The sequence below is a fragment of the Mya arenaria genome, chromosome 5 (assembly GCF_026914265.1).
Source record: "Mya arenaria isolate MELC-2E11 chromosome 5, ASM2691426v1".
In the NCBI taxonomy this organism is placed as follows: domain Eukaryota; kingdom Metazoa; phylum Mollusca; class Bivalvia; order Myida; family Myidae; genus Mya; species Mya arenaria.
Window position 1 is genome coordinate 28,238,455 of NC_069126.1, and position 19,150 is coordinate 28,257,604.

Here is a 19,150-nt window from a genome sequence, read left to right on the forward strand (position 1 = left end):
TCTTGGTGCAACATTTAGCAAGCTTATTAATTATTTCTCGCTTCAAATGTCACCATAAAACGGTTTTCACGCACCATTCAAGAAATAATGCTTCACTCTCCTCAGAACTATTTAAAGACTGATTTAACTATTAACATAATCTGAGTCACTGCGCGCATATCCATGATAACCACGAATTATCACATATCCATACGCATTTATTTTCACTAGGTTGTCGGTTGCGTGTTTGCGCCATTTTAGGTATTATATTTTTTTTATCAAGTTACGCTTTGTTGAGAATTTCGGTGTCCCCCCCACGCCTGTCTATCATGTTTTGAGGGTCATTTACATGTATTATCGAAGAATTTTAGAGTTGATTTTCCTCATAGGAAGTTGAGCTATATTTCGGGGAAGTAGGAAAATGTTGTTTCTGGTCTTACATTTTCACAATTCTTATATAAGTGTTTAGTTTCGTTTCAATTAGAAGACATTAGAAGACTGTTCAATATCTTAGTGTTACTACGTACGTCACGTGACGTTTTTCGGGTGAACGTTTCCAGAACGGTTTTCTGGATTATGACCACTTCCAGAGACGAAGGTGAAGCTCAATTATTGGCTTTGAAGTCCACGACTTTGAATAACGTTAGTAATGCTTTTCAACAAAAGGCTTAAAGTTTAATTTATCCAAAGCTTATGTAAGAGTTCTTGTGGGCGAACGGTTTTGTTGTCATTTTACAAAAAAAATGACTGTTCCGGCGTGGGCTCGCTCCCCACTAAAATCAGTTTCTTTTATACTTTAAGTTTAATTGTATTTTTTCTGCAATCTCGATATTGCATTGTTATGCCAGACCCTTATGCACCCCCACCAGTTACTAAAAAGACAAAATAAAATCCCTAGTTTATAATAATAGACTGAAAGTTTGAAAAAAACAACATTATAATTCTTGTTATTTAGTATTAATTACAGTCCCCCATCATTATTAATATACCTGGGGACACGCGCATGTACACATAAATGTATGACTACATATCATGGTTACTATGTTCAATCACACTAAAGATAAATTATATTATGTACCTATATGTTTATAAATTATCAGGCATGGAGAACTGCTACACATGCATCAAATCAATATTTTTACCACTTTTTTCTCCGGGAAACCGCGGCGCATTATATTTCGAAATTGGTTTTCCGAATATTTTTAAAGACTCTGCTTTGGACTACGTTCTAGCTATTCCCCCCCCCCCCATTTTGCTACACATGTTTGCCTTTTGATACGCATTTCTGTAGGGGCGTAGTCTAAAGAGACTGTCACATTCTTTCATTAAATTGCCCTCATCTTCCAAGTATCATGAGGATTGAAATCCATTCGGATCGAAAACAATCCCAGGGGCGAAGCCTGAATAAGGCTTATACTACTTAAGAATTTATTCAGCTGGTAAAAAAGTGCATTATTATAAAACATAAAGCTTACCAAGTTGCTTTTAAGAACAGTTCTTTTATTATGTTGATTTGATTTATTTGATGATTTAAACTTTTTTATTTTAACTGTAACGCTAGTGATACGTAATGTCTAATAGCCCTAGTTATTGTTTAATAGGGTGTGTGTTTTATGTATCCACTAGAAGCAAAATGGCTACCAAAGAAGCGAAAGTTTTAAGTTTTCAAGTTGTTCACGGTAAATTTTAAACATTAATGAATGAAATGGACAATTTGTGGCCGCCATTTTAAGGTCTTATATGTCTCTCCCTTTTACTGAATGTTTAAAAATTTGCTATTCTTGCCAGACACGAGTGTTCTGTTACTCCACTGTGGTAATTAGTGGGTGGGGTAATGTTTTGTTTCAGACGATTTTTTTTGTTTGCTTGATATTAATACATCTATAATTATTTTAGTCTTTATAGCACTTATTATGTTTATGACATATGAATATTTGCAATGCTTCATGATGTGTTATTGAAATTATACAGAAAAGGTATTATGGTAGCATTGGTGTTTATGTTTTTGGAAAAGATGTTGCAGCGATGTTGGCATGGTAGTTTGACACTTTGAACATTACATGAAACTCTTAAAAACGTTTGCAAATAAAGATGATTTTTGCGTTGGGAAACTAAATTTTTGTAGAAAATCCCCCCCACCCACCCAATATAGTCTAAAATAATAGACGTGTTATACGAGATTCTTCCAATCCCTAACGTCTAAACGGGAATGTGCAAAAAACGGGGGTGTTTTAAAAATATTGAAATTGTGTTAAGTGAAGTATTTTATGGTTGAAATTGATCATAAAGAGTTATATTCATATTTTACCATGTAAGTGATATGTTATTTTGCACTAAACAAGCACTTAATGCATTATAACAAGTTGTTTACCTTTCCAATAAAACGAAAGTTGACTGACACAGACAACAAGTATGCGAAGGGGAACAACTCGATACAATCGTAATAGCTCGGCCTCCTCCGACAAAGCTTCGAGATATACCTCGTTATTCAATCGTAACAACTCGGCCATGGCCGAAATGTTCCGAGCGATTTATAACTGTGCCCTAAAGCCTTGCAGGTGCCCTTCATGTATATATCGTTATGTTTTGACAGAATGAAATGAAAAAAAAGCCGTCAAACTCATAATTATAAGTTGGATATTTATTTTTTTGTGTACGGAACTAAAATAAAATAACATTATCTGGTAAAATTTCTTGTTTTTATGATATTTTATAGATGCTATATGCTTTAACCCGGAATCCTGATCGGAACAACTACCCACTTTTGATACTAAACAATTTGTACGTGAAGGATTTGCCATATCAAAAATCTAAAAAAAATCTGTCAACGTACAATTATTTGGACTACCACCCAATAGTTTGAAACATACTCATTTAATAATCCAGGTTGATCATCATACTGATTTTAGCTGATCAATGAATTTGTATCATCATGATCTAAACCTACATGCTTGCAGGCACAAGCAAGTTTGATGTGCGGTTGGAACTTCCCCCAGAAGAGGCTGGGGACACACTGTGTGTCAAACATCTAATGGACGAGGTGTACAGACGGACGGATATACCCCCTGATGCTCAGCGACTTATTTACAAAGGTAATTTTGAAGAGTACCACAACAAAGTCATGCACATTTCATGGACTCATTTGTGTGACATCTAATGGAGGTGTACAAACGAATGGAAATACCACCATTAGCTCAGCGACTAATTTACAAAGGTAAATTTTGATGGATGATGTTGTTGTTTATGTACAGTATGTACAGCACATGTATTTCTTGCACATCAGACAGGCATTACTGGTGAAATTGGCCATGGTGAAAATTTTATCTGGCAGCCCCCTTCCCATGCTAAATGAGTTATGCAAAACATCACACTCTTATATCTTTAACTGTATGGTTTATGATAATATTATTATGACATTTCAATGAAGCACAAGTCAATTTAAAATTTCTTAAGACTTTAAAATCTAAATAAAAATAAATATTGGTCAAAAACATGAATTTTAGAGGGATGATGATAGTTTTAGGTATGTAAAACAATCAGTGGTGTGTTTCCCTTCTGGATAAGAATTCAGACCCTAGGCAATCCTCATTACCTGCTTACATGCATGCTCTCGGGTTAAATTTTTCCATCCAGATGGAAACCCATGATATATATTCTATCATTAACTGTTAAATATTTATATCCAAATTTTTAAAGTAAATCAATTGTTTTTTCTCAAAATGGCATATTTCACGACGCAAATTTTCCCAAAATGTCTAGGGTCTTTTCACAACTAAAAGGCCTGATTAATCTTTTCTTGTATGGAAAAGTAAATAATTACAGTGCATATTGTGTCTGCTTTATTTCCTTTACTAAACACGACTTTATTTCAAATAACATCATGATATCATAATATATTACATGTTATTGTTTGTTCAAATTATTCTCCAGCACAGCATCAAGCTGTTCTTTTGCTATAATGTTGGAAAAAGAGACTCCATACATTTTGAACATATTTTTTAAATCTACCGTTTTTGGAGAGTCAGTTACAGATGTTTGGCAACAACAGAAAATGGAATATTTATATTTTTTCTTCTGGGATGTTTACATATCTGTCTTGTGTGTGGGAGGGAAAAGTGACGCATTCAATTATGCTTTTTTTAATATGTTATTGTCATTAAGTAAAGAGCATTATCATTGCCGCTTCTTGATCAAAATGCTTGATAAACATATGTTACTACTGAACATTAGTACTACACTTTCAAATGTAAACAATTTGAACAATTAAAAGCAATTCAATTTCTGATTTTATCAGTATAATTATAATAGTTCAAGATTGTATTTAATTTGCCTGTAGCAAATTTTCTTTACTTGAATTATCATATTTTCAATAATTATAATGTATCTCATTCTTATATCTCAAATTTGGTATAAAACGTTTTTAAACAAAGTATCTGTAACTGCATAAAGTTTATTTTATTTTGATTGTATTATTTATCCTTTAGTTTTTCTAGAGATGGTTAATCCTAAGTCAGCCCCCAATTTCTGGAAACTTCTTAAGTTTATTACCGGTATATTGCTTATTTCAATAAGCCAAAAACATACTAATAGTGATTTTTTATTAATGAAAATAGGATTGTTGTGATGATCGTAACGATAATTCCTATCTTAAGTAATAAAACTTTTAAAGGAGTATATAAAACTCAAAATATTGAAAGACAAAAATAGTGGGTTTAGTTTAATCCTGTTATAAGAGACTTAAGAAGTTTCGAGAAATCAATGCCAGGCCTTTATTTTTCTAAAAGTTATTTGAAAATAAGTAAGTGATTTTCAAAATTCAATTTTTTTTGTATTTTTTTTTGAAGTGTAACAGAAGCAGACAGTGGTTAAAATTAATACGGGCCAGCAAGCCATGTACTGTTAAAACACTTTCCGGACTTATGTAGCTTTAAATCTCTCACACATGTATACACATGTGATTAAGAACTATTCATACTTTATGAGTGAAAACCGGTATCATTCATCAATGAGGCTCCGAGTGGGAATTAAATTGAGACCTTCTGATCCAGGGTTGTTATTCATAAAACATCTCAAGTCTTTTCCTATGTTAAGTCAATTTCTTAATTTAAGTTTCTCACTTGTTATATATTATAACAGCGTAATACTATCTGACATACTTTAATGTCATTGATTTTATTGAATATGCAAACTTTTATTTTAAAAACATTTATACTTTTCTTGTAATTTATGGCTTCAAAAATCTTAAGAAATGAACTTAAGTTAAGAAATGATTGAAGAAGTTTTATGAATATGGCCCCAGAACTAACCACTTGGTATCTTATACAATGCATCGTCAGGCTCTATGCAGAGGGCATATGTGTAGTATTAGTAATATATGAGCATTATTCATGTCTATTTTTAGGAAACAATATTAAAGGTATGTGCTATCTTGCTTTTAAAATTCAAACTCGTTTCAGGGAGATCTTTGAAGGATGGAGATGAAGAGCTCAATAAAGTTGGAATCAAAAAAGGCGTTAAAGTGATGCTGATTGGGAAAAAGGTAGGTCACAACTTGAGTCTTCTTAAGTCAGTTCATATCTCTAAGCCCATGTGACGAAAGCTGATAGCTTTTAGAATCACTTGTTTAAATTCTCTAAGCATGATGTGATGAAATCTGATAGCTTATAAAATCACTCTCGAGTGTGTTTTCTGGTTAGAAACAAGTTACTGGTGTCCATTTTGAGAGACCATGAGAAAATAACACTGATATGATCGAACCATTAACTGCTTTGATGAGAGATGAACCTAATTTTAACCATTAGCTATCTTTTTTGAGAGAACTAAAAGGCCGATTAATGTGACTTTAATAATTGCTTAGTTATGTTCATTTTTTACTGAAATAAATGTTGGAAATCATTTGCCGTGCCATTGTTTTAAATGTTTTTCAAGATATAATGTATTTTATATACCGTAGTACTTTTTGTAGAAAATGACATCACACAGTGAACATAATGACATCTTATAATGCTACTGTGCCAGTTAACTAAATAGATACTATGCTTTTGTATCGCTCAAATCACACCTATTTTCAATTAGCGATGAAAAAAGCCATGATTTTTTAAAAGCTTAAATCAGGATTTTTTTTTTTTTAATTTCAGATTTGTTTAGATTAAACTTTTTTTTTTTTTACAATGATTGTGAAGAAAGCTATATTCATTTATGCTTAATCACTTTTGTTGGCGCAATGTTATGCGAGATGTGGTAATGTATTGTGGGGAAGATTTGAAAACCAATGGAAAAACAACTTGTAAGGCTTGGTAACCACCAACCAAACACTTAGTGGCCCAGACTGGGAATTGAACCTGGATCACCTTGGTGAGAAGCGAGTGCATTACCCGACAACCAAGGTTTCTGTTCAGTCACTATTTTTTTTATATAAATGGCTTTATATACTCAATTTCAACTGTGTTTTACAAGCCCCATATCCCTGCTTTCAGCTCCAATCCCTCATGCTCAAACCCAATTGTCAGGCTTGGGATCTCTTATCACCGCTGTAAATTAAAATTCAGTTTGTCAGCTGTTACTGGGATTTTGTTTTCTATTTTCAGCCAAGTCCTGTGGATGATGAGAACACGCGAGAAATGAAATCGGTGGAAGAAACGTATGAAAAAGAGGCAAAGAAACTTGGCGACATCACTTATGAGCTGGATGGAATACACAGGGTACTAACGTTTTTTTTATGATTCACATTGTAAATATATCCAATTTGTATCTTGCAATGCTACACAAGGTCCATTGACTGGCAAAATCAATGCTTATAATAAATTTGCTGCCCTTTTATGATTGTGAAAAAAAATGTTTGGGTTATATTTTATAACAAGCTTCAAATAATTATAGAAGTAAGAGGGTTAGATATTAAGAATAATTTCTTTATACTTTGATAGCAAAGAAAATAGAAAAAGAGAATGTTTTTCATGAATATAACTCCTGATTCAAGTACTGCTTTAGGGAATTATCTGAAAATTTTGGTACCTTTAAGTTAGAACAAGTTATCTTGTTAGTCAAGGTATTATGGTAATAAAAAGCATTCAAGATGTTGCGTTTATCCAATGGGAGCACAATATTGAAATAAACAATTACGTCATAAAATTCCTTGCATTTTATACAATGTGAACATCAAGTTTGATCTATACTAAGGACTGGAGAAATGTTAACGTTTCATCTTTTCAAAGGACTACATGTAGACAAATGTAAATATTTTGTCCAGTGTATAGAGAATGCCACTATAACTTCTACAGGGCTATTTAGACAAGGAGAAACGATCTGACGCCACGAAAGCCTTGGAGAAAAGGCTAGCCAGTGTTGCCGAGAGTCTAATGAGGCTGCTTGAGAAATTGGACGCCCTACGATTTGAGGAGACGAACAAGGGTGCAAGAGGGAAGAGGAAGTCTCTGGTGGATAAAATACAGGTGTGTGTGTGTGTGTAGATTTCTTTTTTACAATTTTGGGTCCTGAAATTTACTGTTGATAATGTTCTAGGAAAGAAAGTACGCAGGGGAAAATATAGTGAGAAAAATGTGGTAAAACCTCTTAATACTATGTTTAGAACGTAGGGAAAAAAGAAACTGTTGCAATTTATTCTGTGATTACGATCTGCAGAATGCAGACAATCATTTAATCATATTGTGCCTGTATGTTTGGGTAGAATAATTGTGTATGATACACCGTAAAATTAGGTAAGTTTATAAGGCATCATTTCCCTGAAATTGGTGTTGTCGTCATGCAAAAACTTTCATGTAGGGCATTTGTTTTAATGTTTAATTTAAAAAAAAAAATATTAACTGAAAACTGTATACACATCTTCACTATAAAAAGTTACATCTGTAGCAAACCCTGGCTGAAATATTTGATGAGTTATTCCCGTTTGACTTACATAAGAATGTATGAATGTTAGCATGAGCTTCAAACGCTGAACATTGTTTGAATTCCAAGATAAATATGGATGTATTGTTATAGTGTGGGTGTCTTTAATAGCAGAGCAGTTGTGCAGCAGTACAGCAAGTGCAGTTGTGCAGCAGTACAGCAAGTGCAGTAGGGCAGCAGTACAGTAGCACAACATGTGAAGTAGTACAGCAGTGCAGTAGTGCAGAGCAAATTTAAACATTTGGGAATAACTAAAAAAACAGTTCAAGATATTGACAAGAAAATTAAAACACATGTTTTGGACACTTGACAAAATGCAACTGAGATGAAAGGTCCATTACTCTGTCTAAAATCAATTGTAGAGTTATGCCCTTTGGTTGACTGAGAAAAACATGCTAGCATTGACAGCCAATTTAAAAGAAAAACAATTCAAATGCCTTACATTATCTCACATTTCCAGGTTTTGCTGAACAGAGTGGATGGTTTAAGCCGTGGAGTAAGTGATATGTTGGCACGCTGGAATGCACTGTGATAGCCCTCCCTTGCGTAACTGCACCGTGATAGTTTGTGATATAACTCTCCACATACATGTAGCTGCACTGTCTAGTTTGTAATATAACTCACCACTTAGTTACACCATCTAGTTTGTGATATAACTCGCCACTTAGTTACACCGTCCAGTTTGTGATATAACTCACCACTTAGTTACACCGTCTAGTTTGTGATATAACTCACCACTTAGTTACACCGTCTAGTTTGTGATATAACTCTCCATTTAGTTACACTGTCTAGTTTGTAATATAACTCACCACTTAGTTACACCGTCTAGTTTGTGATATAACTCTCCACATAGTTACACCGTCTAGTTTGTGATAAACTTGTCATATAGTTTTACCGTCCATTTTGTGATATAACTCTTCACATAGTTACACTGTCTAGTTTGTGATATAACTCGCCACTTAGTTACACCGTCTAGTTTTTTTTATAACTCTCCACTTAGTTACCACGTCTTGTTTGTGATATAACTTGCCACAAAGTTACACCGTTTAGTTTGTGATATAGCTCTCCACATAGTTACACGTCTAAGTTGTGATAATTCTCTCCACTTAGCTACACTGTCTAGATTCGGATATATATTCTATTGTAGCTGTTAATGTTGAGTTTGTGATATAGCTTTCAATATACATGTAGCAGCATATTTAATTTCTTCCCAGTTACAAATTCATCCATGTCCATTTTGTCATACTCACTTTTCTGTTTTTCAATGATTGAATATACTGTATTTGGTGATTTTAAAAAGTTCTAACCAAATAAAATTGCCCTTTGATTGTGATTTTAAAAGGTTTACTTGAAGACAAAGAACAGTTTGAGTAGACCAAAATGAACAAGACTGAATTTTTAACTGGGTCAAATTGAGCTAATACCTTTTAGTTTGTAATAAAATCATACCACTTAGATTGTGATAGAACCTTTCACACACTTGCATGTTATTATAATATGTACCGTAAATATCCTATTAGACGTGCCCAATGCGTGTCTCTTTATGAACCTAAATGAGAATTTTTTTCACTCATTCAGCAGACTTCTTAAATAATGCCTAATTGGATAATCAGTTATGTATAGAGTTATAAATATCAAATACTGACTAGGGTTGTCACAATTACCCATCACCAGGATGGTTATAAAGTTGAGTTGAAAGCTCACGCCTGACCAATCAGCGGTCAGTATCAGCTGCAGTGTAGTTGTATACAACGCTGTTTTGTAATTTATAAAATGGCCCACTGAACACTGGGCATCCTTATTTACAATATTGATGTGAAAAAGTTTAAACGTAAACTTTGCACAATGTTTTGCATTAATGAGGTATGTTTTGCTCTGTTATCAACCTAGTTGGTGTGTAACCTAAATTATTTGCAAGGGTATGGGTTTATATGCATGACATTAGCAGCCTAGGCAGGTGGACTTTAAACAATTGGCGACCGGTGTAATGCTTCTCATGGAAAAAAAAGAGCATTTAATGAAGTTTCGAGTTAAGTTTTAATTATTCTTTTAGTTGCAGAATCTGAAAATTGACCCATGAAAAGTCCTCCCGCAAGTCTATTAAGCCATTCGCGTCTAATAGGATATTTAGGTTACTTTATAATATTACCAATCAGCACAACTCCTTTCTGTGGTATAGCTCACCTGTACAGCATTATATGATAGTACCGGTATTTACATGTATACAGGGCTCTAGTTTTCAACAAGTTGCAAGAATTCATTTAAGGAAAATAAGTTCAAGAATAACTATTGTATAAAAACTTTTTAATTTTCAAATTGTTCTTGATTGACAACAAATAGTTTTAATTTTCAGTGGTGGTATCTGAAAGATTTTTTTGAATGATAATACTTTGTAATTTATATAATTTATACAAAGCAAACCTTGTGACTTTTAAATGATCGCAAGGCAAATATTTTGTAAACTTGTTGATCACTTAAGTCCATTGTAAATACATGTACATTATGTACAACCTATATTTGGTTACTCTTTGTGTTTTACCCAATGCAGATTCTTTCATGCACTCAATGTAGCTACTAGGTGTAAAAATAGATTGTATCATTTGTTTCTATATATACTCAGAAAAAGAGCTTTGTTTTCTTTATGTAATGTTTTGTTCAAGGTTTTGTTTAGACAGTCACTTTTATTATTATAAGTGTTTTTCAACTTTATGGAAAGTGAAATATTATATATGGTGAATTTTATTAACAACTGACATAATATAAAGCTGCACAATATAGGTTCATGCCATTTTTTTTTGTTAATTTTAATTCAATATTATGCTTAACTCATTTGACATTAATAATCAAAACAAAAAAAGTAAATGAATTATGTACAGATAAAAAATATAAGTGATTTTTTGGCGCTTTTTTAATTTGTGGATGCTTAGCTATTAATTGAGAATTTTTTTTTTAATTATAATGCATTTTTTTTATCTGTACCTTAAATCATTTGCTTTTTTTGTGATCACAAATCTGATTACATACTTGTGTATGAAACTTTCAGAGTAATTAAGTTGTAAAAGTTACCAACGATTCTGTTAACAACTTTGTTGACTTCAAGTACAACAATGTTCTGAACAATCTGCCCATGGTCTGTTTTGTTTGTATGATGTTGATGACTTAGTTACATTTCCAGCATTTATTTCAGATGTTGTTAAAATAACTTTATTGCTTTAAAACACATATTTATTTAAATTTTATATCCTACAAAAAAGTGCAAAATTGTGATTTTCAGCCTTCTCCCGATGCAAAACTCTCAAATTCCTGACGAAACATTGAGGATAGAAGAACACTCTATTTCTATTCAGTTGCTTGTGCAAACGTTCCATTGCGAATAGTTCTAAAATATCATGACCTTCCTGATGTCAAGGTCAATATTGCACGTCATGAAAGATGAAAGTTGGTGTCATGCTTCGCAAATTATTTGATGAAATTTAAGCACGTTCCTTTGTATTCATATTGATGGAATGATGTGTACATGTTTCAAATACTTTTATCGCATAATTGTTTCTATAGTTAAGGGATAAAATGCATGTTCATATATTGATCCAAAGTATTACAAAAGTTCACGTATATTTTATCATCACCTCTCATAGTTGGACTGAAAAGTATATCATGTATTATTTTGACCTTAGTAATCAATTTGACAATGTTGCAGTTTAAGGGTTAAATATACACTAGTTTGTGCTTTTTTAGGTTTATTAGCAGTAAATCAACAAAATAATTCATAGGTTTGAGTTTTTGCTGAATCTGTCTCAAAAGGTTGTTTAAAAGGCATTTATTAGTGTGTATATGAAGGTTTTTCCATATATTATTATACAGGGTTGCCAATTTTCCTCTTTTCAGCTGATTTCCTCATATTTTGCCGCAAAACTTTTTTTATTTTTTAATTATTTTTGTTGGCCTTTTATTTGATCTATACAAAAAATGTTTGTTTTTTTGTATAAAGCGTGATGGGGATACCCATATTATGTACTTGTTTCCTCTTTTTTTTTACAAATTAACATTGGCATACCTGTATATATTGGAACTTGATATCACTCTGTGTGCATTTATATGTTGTTATTTTGTTAAATAAATGTTAAGATTGTTTTGTTTACATTGTATTATCCCAAAAAAAATAAGAAAAAAATAAGAAAATAATTGATTGAACTTGTTAGTTATATATTAAAGACAAAATACAACAATGTGTAAATAATATTGAAATTAAATAGGACTGCTATCTTCATAGCCTAGATGTAGTCGGTAACTTAAGTTTTGGCCATAACTTGGAAACTTTGTTGAACAAAGAGGCCATAGGCAACATCTATCATGCCGCTGGCACTATTATACAAGTTGTATGCTCCCAAAAACAAGCATATAGAAATCACTACGTTTGTCCGTCCGTTTACATCTTGTTTGAGTCATAAATTGAATGGAATTCAATCAAGTTTCACATAAATAATAGGACGATTGGAAGGTTTATAATGTATGGTGGGACGAGAAATCGATAGTGATCGCCGTTAGCCTGCTAAGCTCCAAAGTTGGCAATAACACGAATCTGATCGAGTTAACCAGTTATTATGCTACTTATTAAAGTCTCACAGATGATAAAATAGAGAAAAAAAAGAAAATTGTCGAAAACTGACATATCTTGGCATCGATGTGTTCAATGCATTGAAACTTACTAACTGAAGTACCACATAGTTTACAATTTATTTAAGTTTAGCAGTTATTTGGTATCTTTCCATTAAAAAAGATAACTTGGTATGTCTACCAGGTAGAATTCATTCCTTATGCGTGATTTGCTAGTTGGTGCTATCACGTGATATTACCGATGTAGGTGTATAGCTTAATTATGTCACCCGATAAGAATAAGCCTTTGTAGCTCAGTGAGTAAGACGCTGGACTGCAATTTTGGCGACGCGGGTTCAAACCCGGTCTCCGACACATTTTTTTTTACATTTTAGTATTTTTTTTTACAATTATGATATCAAAGCGTAACACATTATATTAGATAATTGTCCTGAGATTCGTTACAGCAAAAAAAACTTTTTTTTGGTGCCAATCTGTGACACAGTCCCTTTAAGTGGAATTCACAAACCATAACTAGTCAACCTGTTAATTTTGTACAGCTAAAAAAGGTAACAGGTGACAGTTCTGGAACTTTCAAGCCAGTTTTTAGTCTTGTGATATTTATCTTACCGAAAAAGTTTCGCGAATATTAACTAGATAGCTAGACACTTATCGCGAAAATAAGTGGTTTACACGAAACAATTTTCTTACGGCAGTAATATGCCACCATAATAACGGATTCAAGTCATTGCTCTCAACTGAAAGGTCACGGAAGTCGATGTTTCACAATATGGACTGCATATTTAAAGCTATAGGTTTTGTCTCATGCCTACGTTTTCACAAATGAATACAAATGTAACCAAACTACAGAGTTAAAGAGCTTCATGTAAGGACTTGTCATGCGTGAAATATGCTCATATTTTAAATGATAAAGTCACTTGGTCAAAATTGCACAGTGTTGATCTCGTGCAACACCGTATTCCAACCATAACGTTTTAACTATTTCTGGAAATGCAAGATGCGCAGCATTGTCGAAATAATTTTATATACAATTTGTGCTCTCATTGACAGCGCTGCCAAACATGGAATCCCTAGCATCACTTGGTGTTGTGGCCATCACGTTTTAACTATTTATGGATTTAAATCTGACTTCGTAGAATTGTGGAGCACCAACATATAAAGTGTGCTCTCATCTCAAATATCCATGTCACCCATGACGAAGGGTTACATAGCAATAGCTTTGTAACATTTTATGAGGGCTCAATCAAATTTCTCAATTTGTATCACATAAGGAATGGGTTTCCTGTATTAAATTCATGCGCTCACGCTTTAAGGTCTATGTAACCCAAAACGGATACCATACTCACAGGCATTCTGCTTGTTTCATTCACAACTTTGTTAATATCAATGACTGGCTCGAATAACGAATTGCGTAGTCAGCTCATGGTCACGTTCACGTAATTTACGTTAGAGGTGGCGTGTCTTAGGATCAGAACCTTTTGACAATCGTCCGTCCCTCAAAACCGAAAATAAACTAGTTTAAATTTCTGCAGGGAGGTTTTGGGGTACCCCTAAGAGAAATTTTTAACAATTTCTAGTCTGATATGGTGCATTCTGAGCGTATTTATTTCTTAACTCCGATATTGACAGATAAAAAAAAACGATTTTTGTTTTGAACCCCCCCCCCCCCCGGAACCGCTAGTGTACGTAGATGTACGTCAATGTTGCCAAATAGGAATTGATTACCACAAACCAAACTCAAGAATCGAACCCGGGACGCCATGGCGAGAAGCAAGTTCTCAAAACCACTGTAATAACCAGACAACCGGTTGATATCGCTTATAAATTGCAAGAACGTTATATATTTTTTTTTAATTTAACGAAAATTACATTATATTCTTAATTATGAAGTCAGTAAATAATTTGATACTTTCAGTACGTTTCGTAAAAGTGATGAAAAATACAAATATAATAAATAGAAATATCAATTATTAGATCTTTAATCATTTTCTTGTTGTTTCAACAGCGTAATTAATGAAATGGTTGTAAAATCACCTGAGGTATGTATATATACTGATTACATCTTTATTGATATGTAACCGTCCAATAATTGTATATTGAAAAAAAAGAAACATTTCAGTTTTAATTTTGTTTTCAAAGAAAGAAATGTATGGCTGTGGTGATTTCTATGTGAATTGTGAAATCAATGCAACTTTTGGAATATATTTTTCGTGAAGGATATACCGCTATTGGAAAAAGCGCATTAAAGTTTATTAATACAACATTAAAAGGTATTTTTTTCAGTCATTGTGCTTATTTTTTTTTTTTTATTATCATATCAAAGTAATAACTACAACAACTTTCAGGTAAATGTTTAAGGAAAACAGTCACGCGTTTATCGATTATTTCGCCCACCATTTTGGAAATAACGTACGTACTGTTACTATTTTTTACGGAAAATAACTCTTCCATTTGAATTCATGGCGAACAAAACAACAAAATATATACTAAGATCTACTTGTTTATCTTAATTTGCAGTTATACTATATTGTTTGTGTTTTTATTCTAGATGAGGATACCATGGAAGCCAATAAAGATGTACTGCTTTCGGTATTTTTACGCTTTCTTATCTTCATTAATCATTTAGCATCTCATACTGTGATATATCTGATCGCAAATTATAGAGGGAATATGCTTCAATTTATATGCATCGAGTAGTAGGCAACAATCAGTAAAATGACAACATTAAACAATTTTTGTAGAACGTTCTGTAGTGTTTTATTGAAAAAGTCCGTTTTTATAAAAATGAAGAAAACCGCATAGGCCATTGACAAAACATTTACACCGCATACAAATACTAAAGCCTAAACGTTTATTATGAATTTTATTTCCTAACCGCAATTCATTTACAAGTGTGATACCAGGGAATATTCTAAGTGTAATAAAAAACCACGTTATTTTTTCCAGGATTCTGTTTTGCGTGTTTGGAGTAGCGTTGCTGGTTATACACCTGTTGTCCAGTATTCGCTACAGCTCATACAGAGCGGTGGTGGATCCTTCCTTCAATGTAATTGAAGCGATTGGCGAATTAAACAAAAACATAGCTGCTAAACCCGATCATGATAAAACGATTGTAGCGAATATGAAAGATGACGAAGCATTTCCAAATGAATCATTTCAAAATAGAAACGATGATATGATCGATGACAATAAAGTTCAAGAATTCACTAGAAATAACAAAGGAAATGCAGATACTTACGCCACAACAACCACCGCTGAAAAGATTGAAGCTTCAAAAGAAGAAGTGCAGCATATTGCTTTTCTAAAGGTCCACAAAGCGGCTAGCTCCACAGCACAGAATATCTTTCTGAGGTTTGGTTGGAAAAGAAATTTGACATTTGTACTTTCACCGGCCAAAAATCCTGCTGGATATCCAAATATTATCAGTCTCCGGGAGTCTCTTACAAATAGCAATATACTAAGACCTCCTCCTGGCAAGCATTATGATATTCTTTGCAACCATGTGTTTTATAACTACAACGCTTTTAGACAGTTTATGCCTAAAGACACCAAATTCATAGGGATCGTAAGAGAACCATTTGAATTGTATAAGTCCATACTTAATTATTTCAAACCAAGATATATATTCAAGATGATTCAGGGACCACACCCTGCCTCGCAATTCCTCCGAGATCCCGCAAAGTATGAACCAAAGGGAAAATCTTCAAACTCGTGGACAAGAAGTCGAATGGCAATTGAATATGGATTTCCGGAAGAATTGTTTAAGAAATATGATAAAGCAGCTTCAGAAAAATACTTAGAAAAGATAGGACATGAATTCACTATGGTTATTATAGCAGAGTATTTTGAAGATTCCGTTGTTATGATGCGTCGCTTGTTACGCTGGCAAACGAAGGACATTCTTTTCGTAAATTTAAACGTGGCGAGACATAAAGATGAATCAGAGTTAACAAAAGCATATGATAGAGACTTTTACAGAAACTATGCAAAACTAGACTACGACATTTACAATTTCTTTTATCGTCGATTAAGAGAGCAGATTCGAGAAGAAGGTCAGGATTTCGATGATGAGTTATTAGCTTTCAAAGAACTACGAAAACGAGTGCAAGAATTCTGTGCTTTACCTGCTGCAGAAAAAGCTCAACCTTTAGAAATACCGAAGACCAGTTGGGGTGAACAATTTGCAATCGGTATTGAAGAGTGTAAGGATATGACTAGTGGAGAAATTAGTTTCATTACACGGATACGGGTACGCCAGTATGGTTCGAGGGACATTTAGTATTTACTGTTATACTGCATAATAAAAGAAAGTATGGCTAACTATGCACATTCATCTAAAGTGTGATATAATAATAAAACTGTCCCTAACATTAAATAAACAACTGCAATTATAATTTCAACTGAAAAAAAAAATGATACCTCAATATTTACATTTATAGCATTTACATACATGATGAAAAAATGGAGTTGCGTAACACAACTTATATTGCTATGTGTACGTGTGGCTTACAGTTTGTTGGCTTACAACATACAGGTACGCTCATTTAGCATTGGACAAAATGAATAATTGGCTCTTCACTTACAATTTGTGTTGAAATAAGACAAAAAATTGATCCATATTCTTTTTCAATGTATTGTTGGTTATTTATTTACATTCTAATACCGTTATTAAATATTTGTATTGTTAATAAGCAAACACATACCGAAAGTGTTATACGGGCGTTGTTTTTGCATTATTTAAACAGTTATTTATTTAAACACCTAACCCTTACTCTTTACCTGATTTCAAAATCGAATACCCTAAAGAAGAAACCAATGGTATGTTGGGTCACCAGACATCAGAATTTAAAATTACCTATATGGATAACAGACAAAATGTGTCCTTTGAATGAGTAAACGTATTTTCTGTAAAATTACATTAAGTATAATTCAATACTGGCACAATTAAGTTGGAATTGAAACAGAGTAAATCTATTTTTTTTATAGCTTTATGATTTTAAACACTATGACTTACCCACTGGGCGATGCTTTTATTTTATTTGTTGCCGTTCTTATTATGTACCTCGGCTATTTTTCATCTAAAACAACCTCGGAGATTTGACGGTCATAAGTAGAAGTAGTTCTTAAATTTTGAATAATAGTATTAATCAATTTAAGTCTTTTAATGTGTGTTTTGTATATCTAAATTTAAATTGGTTGCCAGTGAATAGTATTACTGCATAAATAATTAAGATTCCCAAGAGAAAATTCATGAAGTTTAACTGCTAAACTGAAATAACTACGCAATCTACTTGCAGCGTAGTTAATTGTCAAGATTTCTGGCAATTTTAAACCGTCCATATACATCCGGTCGGGTTTGTTTTTCGATGGAAAATGGCCGAGGAGTTCCGAATGTTGCTGTTTGGTTTGTATTCAGGAAAGTGTTGATAAAATAACACAATTTCAACAAAGTATAAAATAAACGTTGCAAACATAATAAATGTGAACGAGTGCCTTTATTAAAGGGATCAATTTAACCAAAGCATGAGAGTTGAGCAATCTCCTAAGCAGTGATCTCCCCTGACAAACAGAATATATCTATCTCCACCATTATCATCTATTTTTACTTCTGTTTTTGGACTATGACACTTGTGGCCTTTTTTTATCATATTTCAATATTCAAGGTGCATTGAGATTAAAATACAACCCCCCCCCCCCCCCCAATTATTTGAAATTTAAGATAATTTACAATCTCGACCGATATGATACGTGGTCACGTGATTTGCATCAGTACTGTACTAAGGGAAGTAACGCTGCGTGAATGTGTACCGTGTTCCGCGTTAAGAGTGGAAGTAACCCATGCTGTAAATATACATAATTAAAGAGCAAGTATCAAACGTGTTTTATCCATCGCTCTATTTTCAATAACGTGTCTTTGGTGAAGTTTTTAAACTTGACAGGAATAGTACGTACACGGCAATTTATGCTAAAAAATTCAAGCATTGCTTTTGCAATTGTCAAAAACAGACACCATCAGCCACTTTAATGAACAATACTGACAGCCACAATAAAATATTGACAGGAAGTTTTAAAATCTGGCCCCAATTTCTCGAAACTTCTTAAGCTTAACAGGCTTAAGTAGCTTATTTTAATTAGCCAAAGTACATATACTTAAATTGAATTTTGATAAATGAAAAATGGTTAATTGTGATTATCATAAAGATAATGCCTATCAAAAGTATGAAAGCACTAAAAAGTACCTATTACCCGAATTATTGAAAAAAAAAAACACCCAGAAATAGTGAGCTTACTTAGCTTAATTCTGTTATAAGGGACTTAAGAAGTTTCGAGAATTTGGGGCCTGATATATATCCGTGCAATTACTAGTCGAAGAGGTGATAACATTTTGGCATTGCCGTAGTTTTGGCCGCATTATATGTGGCGGTGTCCGTAATACCGACTAAACTATCATTATGGAATAGAGCTTGGCAATAGATTACAGATGGAACGCCAGTTATCAAAGGACGGTTATAATGAAACACTTAAATATCAGAATAATACTCTGGTTAAGATTACTCATATTTGCTATTGTCCAATTCTCCAACACGCATTGGGTTTAAGAATGTAAACTTTGATGATCAAAACCGATAATAGGACTGAACATATCGCATGCTGA

General features: G+C 33.1%; 2 protein-coding genes across 4 annotated transcripts; both read left to right on the forward strand.

Moving 5' to 3' along the window:
• The first annotated feature begins 1,593 nt into the window (after positions 1 to 1,593).
• Positions 1,594 to 12,010, forward strand: LOC128233509 (BAG family molecular chaperone regulator 1-like). Of its 3 annotated transcripts, XM_052947209.1 has the most exons (7): positions 1,594 to 1,658; positions 2,937 to 3,071; positions 5,436 to 5,518; positions 6,567 to 6,680; positions 7,257 to 7,427; positions 8,342 to 8,377; positions 11,156 to 12,010. In XM_052947209.1, exons 1-7 carry the CDS (start codon positions 1,613 to 1,615, stop codon positions 11,186 to 11,188), a joined length of 618 nt encoding a protein of 205 aa, XP_052803169.1. In that variant the 5' UTR covers positions 1,594 to 1,612; the 3' UTR covers positions 11,189 to 12,010. The 3 variants fall into 3 exon arrangements, with proteins under 3 accessions (XP_052803169.1, XP_052803168.1, XP_052803170.1); XM_052947208.1 differs by having other exon boundaries at positions 8,342 to 12,010; XM_052947210.1 differs by having other exon boundaries at positions 1,622 to 1,712; positions 8,342 to 12,010.
• Positions 12,011 to 14,513: 2,503 nt separating this feature from the next.
• Positions 14,514 to 16,774, forward strand: LOC128235588 (galactose-3-O-sulfotransferase 2-like). Its single transcript, XM_052950398.1, has 3 exons — positions 14,514 to 14,534; positions 15,044 to 15,084; positions 15,442 to 16,774. The coding sequence occupies exons 1-3, from the start codon at positions 14,514 to 14,516 to the stop codon at positions 16,772 to 16,774; spliced, it is 1,395 nt and encodes a 464-aa protein (XP_052806358.1).
• The last annotated feature ends 2,376 nt before the right edge of the window (positions 16,775 to 19,150 follow it).

Excerpts from the sequence above, each read along its gene's own strand:
- LOC128233509 (XM_052947208.1), top strand. The coding sequence starts at position 1,613 with ATGGCTACCAAAGAAGCGAAAGTTTTAAGTTTTCAAGTTGTTCACG. Across the intron at positions 3,072-5,435 it reads TCAGCGACTTATTTACAAAG|GGAGATCTTTGAAGGATGGA; the intron begins GTAATTTTGAAG and ends AACTCGTTTCAG. Across the intron at positions 7,428-8,341 it reads CTCTGGTGGATAAAATACAG|GTTTTGCTGAACAGAGTGGA; the intron begins GTGTGTGTGTGT and ends TCACATTTCCAG.
- LOC128235588 (XM_052950398.1), top strand. The coding sequence starts at position 14,514 with ATGGTTGTAAAATCACCTGAG. Across the intron at positions 14,535-15,043 it reads TGGTTGTAAAATCACCTGAG|ATGAGGATACCATGGAAGCC; the intron begins GTATGTATATAT and ends TTTTTATTCTAG. Across the intron at positions 15,085-15,441 it reads ATAAAGATGTACTGCTTTCG|GATTCTGTTTTGCGTGTTTG; the intron begins GTATTTTTACGC and ends TATTTTTTCCAG.